The 5,593-nt window shown below is 41.9% G+C and overlaps 1 protein-coding gene across 1 annotated transcript; it reads right to left on the minus strand.

Annotated features, from left to right (window-relative positions):
• Positions 1 to 300: 300 nt before the first annotated feature.
• Positions 301 to 3,871, minus strand: LOC135536194 (stonustoxin subunit beta-like; the record flags this gene model as incomplete). Its single annotated transcript, XM_064962569.1, has 4 exons — positions 301 to 1,917; positions 2,302 to 2,348; positions 2,658 to 2,831; positions 3,687 to 3,871. Coding segments are annotated over 4 exons (933 nt in total), but the record flags the coding sequence as incomplete, so codon positions are not given.
• Between the last annotated feature and the right edge of the window lie 1,722 nt (positions 3,872 to 5,593).

Here is a 5,593-nt window from a genome sequence, read left to right on the forward strand (position 1 = left end):
ATTGTCATGAATCTTGCCCTGGAGGCAGTTCAGCAAAGTGGTCACTAACTGACACAGGCACAAAGTAATAAAATCAGATTTTAATCCTAAACTCAATCCTAACCACACTGCTAATCCTTCCCCTAAATTAAGACCATAAAACAACATTATTTTCCACAACCAATTTTGACTTTGCAGCTGGCATATCTAGAGGAAATCACACAGTCCTGCCTCCATGTCATGATTCATGACAAACATCAACCTGCGACTGATAGAGGCAACGTAAAATCGATAATGAAATTGTTTTCACAATTATCATGCTTTTTCTTGTTTTAAGTACGTTTTATTACAAAAAGTACAATATATCCTTATATACTTGTACAACTATGGAGCATATGTCCATGTATAATTGTATTTGTTTTTCAACATAAAAAAACATACAACAAATGATCACATTGGTATTTTAACGGTGATATTGTAAGAGTTTAAATGTTTAAACAGAGGATCCATCTAAAACAGTTTAAAACAAGATGATAAACAGAGGATCCATCTAAAACAGTATAAAACAAGATGATAAACAGAGGATCCATCTAAAACAGTATAAAACAAGAGGATAAACAGAGGATCCATCTAAAACAGTATAAAACAAGATGATAAACAGAGGATCCATCTAAAACAGTATAAAACAAGATGATAAACAGAGGATCCATCTAAAACAGTATAAAACAAGTGCAGTATGTTCTGAGAATGTTACTTTAACGTTAACTCATAACGTCACACTATAACTTCATGGGAGTCTTGTGGAAAGACTGCATGATGTTTTGGAGGGATTGAGTGACGTCTTCATCAACATTTGCAGAATATTCCTGTAATATTTTCACCTCTTGTCAGACGCCAACAGTCTCATCGGCTGCAGACATTCATAAGGAGTTCTAGTCTATAATGTCTGGAATAATATTTGTATTCCTGTTATATTTACACCTCTGTGTTTGTGGGACCACTTGGTGCTGGAATGAGGTGTCTGTTCCCAATTCTATCAGAAAAATCATTTGAAGTTCCTGAGTCAAGGTCCTCACAATTATAGGAAGACGCGTTTGTGTGTGTGTGAGAGTGTGCCCAGTGTGTGTGTCCAGAGTGTGTGTGTGTCAGTGTGTGTGTGTCCAGTGTGTGTGTGTGTGTGTGTGTATCTTGTGTGTTTGTGTCCTGTGTGTCCTCTGTGTGTGTCCTGTGTATATGTCCTGTGTGTGTGTGTGTGTGTGTGTTTGTGTGTGTGTGTCTCCGTCCAGTGTTTTTGTGTCCTGTGTGTGTGTGTCCTGGTTGTGTGTGTCCAGTATGTGTGTGTGTCCAGTGTGTGTGTGTGTGTGTGTGTGTGTGTGTCCGTCCAGTGTTTGTGTTCTTTGTGTGTTATTGTTTAAAGTGACACTGAGTTGCCATCATAATAAACCCCAAACCCTGGATAGAGTGGCTCAGTGAATGTGGAGGTGAATGTGATCAGGTGGGTCAGTGTGTCAGAGGAGGCTCTATAGAAGGACAGAGTGCCGGCTGGCCAGTCCAGATACACTCCTACTCTGTGGGAGCTGGAGGAGGGGACGTCTATGGTAGTGGTATTATCATTGTGCCAGGCAGTGTAACTGTTGTCAGAGCAGAACAGAGTCCAGGACTTGTCATTTAATCCAATCACACAGTCATTACCCCCTCCACTCCTGTTGATTCCTTTATATGTCACTCCAATAACAGCCCCCCTCCCACTCCACTCTACCTCCCAGTAACAGCGCCCAGTCAGACCCTCTCTACACAGCACCTGTTTACAGCCCTCAAATCTCTCTGGGTGATCAGGATACGGCTGCTCCTCTGTCCTCCATGTCACCTTTCTGTTCTCCTCAGACAGAGAGAGGAGTCTGTTTACTGTGTTTGGATCCAGTGTGAGATCACAGACATCTGATGGATGAAACCAGACACAATATTAGAAATCATCATCATTCACATTAGAATGTTAACTCACTTTTCACTAATTCATTTAATGTAGATGTTTCTAGGTAACAAAAGGAGAAGTTAAGGTAACTTGAGACTTGTTGAATTATCATATGTTATAATGTATGGTAATATAAAACACACTTATTCCCATTAATCACACACACACACACACACACACACACACTTCTAAACTTTCTAAACTCTTTGTAAACGTTGGTGTCCCTGATTTCTGCTTCTACAGCTGATATTTAATATGACCAAGTCAGTAATGATGGTGGTCTTTGACTTTGACTTAACTTGAATTAAGACTTATTCTTAGTCATATTCTTCACATCAGTCAACACTCACATTTTCTAAGCCCAGGTTTCATTCTGTTCTCTCCACCATGTTCCACACTGTAGCGGTAAGCAGAAGAACAGGCAGTCATTGAGTGTCTCACACACACACACATGCGCTCACGCTCACAAAGCACCGATACACAAACACACACATACACACACTCCACACACACACACACACGCGCGCGCTCTCACACATGCATGCACGCTCACGCACGCACCGACACACACACTCCACACACACACACACACACACACACACACACACACACACCTTTGTCCAAGTGGTGGTCAGAATGTTTGTCTAAACCAGCCTGATAAGTCCAACATGTCTGATATGAACATTGACATAAACCCTCTACATACTTGAGTTTCTCCAGTCTGCAGTGTGGATCCTCCAGTCCAGCAGAGAGCAGTCTGACTCCTGAGTCTCCTGGGTGATTGTAGCTCAGGTCCAGCTCTCTCAGGTGTGAGGGGTTTGACCTCAGAGCTGAGACCAGAGAAGCACAGCCTTCCTCTGTGACTAGACAGCCTGACAGCCTGCAAAGAGTCAAATCATTTTAAAATCACACTGATGATGATCTTTGGTGGTGAAAACAGTGTCAAGATATTTTTGAAAATGTTTAGATATATCAGTGTCCTTTCAAATAAAATGTGACATTCTGTCATCATGAATAATAATGAGTGAGAAAACAATAAGGGACTACAACAAAACATGCTAACCTCTCACCATTACCAATAACAGAGGCGACAACAAAACATGCTAACCTCTCACCATTACCAATAACAGAGGATACAACAAAACATGCTAACCTCTCACCATTACCAATAACAGAGGCTACAACAAAACATGCTAACTTCTCACCATTACCAATAACATAGACTACAACAAAACATACTAACCTCTCACCATTACCAGTAACAGAGGCTACAACAAAACATGCTAACCTCTCACCATTACCAATATCAGAGGCTACAACAAAACATACTATCCTCTCACCATTACCAATAACAGAGACTACAACAAAACATACTAACCTCTCACCATTACCAATAACAGAGGCTACAACAAAACATGCTAACCTCTCACTATTACCAATAACAGAGGCTACAACAAAACATACCATACTCTCACCATTACCAATAACAGAGGCTACAACAAAACATGCTAACCTCTCACCAGGTATAAATACCTTTAAATAAAAGGTGACATTCTGTACTGTTGCCTAACATGGAACATTAAATCTGAAATCCAAAATACTGGACCATAGCAGCACATTTAAAACTGTAAGCTTCACTGTCCAAACACATATGGTGTGGACTATGTGTGTCTGGTAAACACATGTGTATTTGGTGAACAGTTATCACTTGTTGACCAACTACAGGAATACTGACCTCAGAGTCTCCAGTTTACAGTGGGGATTCCCAAGTCCATCAGAGAGCAACTTCACTCCTGAATCTTTCAGGTCATTGTTACTCAGATCCAGCTCTCTCAGGTGTGAGGGGTTTGACCTCAGAGCTGAGACCAGATAAGCACAGCCTTCCTCTGTGACTAGACAGCCTAACAGCCTGCAAAGAGTCAAATCATATTAAAATCACACAGCTATTCTTTGATGGTCAGAAGTCGCGGCAGTATATTTTTCCAACATTTTCAGATATCTCAGTGTCCTGAAACCTGCCATATCTATTCATAAACTAATTAAAGTGTCATTATTTTCAATGATCATAATATTATGTGAGTGAAACATTTATATCCCAAATATTTGAGTAGACTTACAAGGACTGTTTAAAAAGCAGTATCAGTCAAAAGACAGACAGTGAGGTATCAGATTTAGATTGTATTGAGTATACAGTCCACACCATATCTATTTTGACAGTGAGTTATCAGATTTAGATTGTATTGAGTATACAGTCCACAACATATATATTTTGACAGTGAAGCTAACATTTAAATGTGTCTCTTTTCTCCAACATTTTGGATTTCAGATCAAATGTTTCATATTGAGGTGACAGTATATAATGTCACCTTTTTTGGGGGGGTATTTTAATACATCTGTTTCACGTTTTTAAATAAAAACACTTTATATACCTCGTCCCTCCGTTTGAATTTGTCATAAGTAATCTGACCAATTCACTTTCAGTGTATTAAAATAGTCAACAAAAAAAAGTTGAGTATTTGGTCCGATATTCCTTGAACTTACAGCTGTTACAGTACAACGGTTTGATTTGTTTGATCGTAGCTAGCTAGCTACATAGCCGTCTTTGTATCTAAGACAATTGTGTAGCCTAGAGCGATTTTCTAGGTTAGCTAGCCAGCTATTGTCGTTCTTTTAAGGTAACGTAACGCAATCAACCTGCTAGCTAGCCAGCTAGCCCCGAATAGCAGCACTGTAGAAACTATTACACTCGACGGAACGACTTGATTAGTGTAGTGTCAACATCGCAGCCACTACCAGCTAGCCTACAAAGTCAACAACGCAGCCACTGCCAGCTAGCCTACTCCAGCAGTACTGTAGCATTTCAATCATTTTAGTCAATAAGATTCTTGCTACGTAAGCTTAACTTTCTGAACATTCGAGACGTGTAGTCCACTTGTCATTCCAATCTCCTTTGCATTAGCGTAGCCTCTTCTGTAGCCTGTCAACTATGTGTCTATCTATCCCTGTTCTCTCCTCTCTGCACAGACCGTACAAATGCTCCACACCGCGTGGCGCGGCCACCCTAATCTGGTGGTCCCAGCGCGCACGACCCACGTGGAGTTCCAGGTCTCCGGTAGCCTCTGGAACTGCCGATCTGCGGCCAACAATGCAGAGTTCATCTCAGCCTATGCCTCCCTCCAGTCCCTCGACTTCCTGGCACTGACGGAAACATGGATCACCACAGATAACACTGCTACTCCTACTGCTCTCTCTTCGTCCGCCCACGTGTTCTCGCACACCCCGAGAGCTTCTGGTCAGCGGGGTGGTGGCACCGGGATCCTCATCTCTCCCAAGTGGTCATTCTCTCTTTCTCCCCTTACCCATCTGTCTATCGCCTCCTTTGAATTCCATGCTGTCACAGTTACCAGCCCTTTCAAGCTTAACATCCTTATCATTTATCGCCCTCCAGGTTCCCTCGGAGAGTTCATCAATGAGCTTGCTGCCTTGATAAGCTCCTTTCCTGAGGACGGCTCACCTCTCACAGTCCTGGGCGACTTTAACCTCCCCACGTCTACCTTTGACTCATTCCTCTCTGCCTCCTTCTTTCCACTCCTCTCCTCTTTTGACCTCACCCTCTCACCTTCCCCCTACTCACAAGGCAGG

Source organism: Oncorhynchus masou, unplaced genomic scaffold (assembly GCF_036934945.1).
Source record: "Oncorhynchus masou masou isolate Uvic2021 unplaced genomic scaffold, UVic_Omas_1.1 unplaced_scaffold_5692, whole genome shotgun sequence".
In the NCBI taxonomy this organism is placed as follows: Eukaryota; Metazoa; Chordata; class Actinopteri; order Salmoniformes; family Salmonidae; genus Oncorhynchus; species Oncorhynchus masou.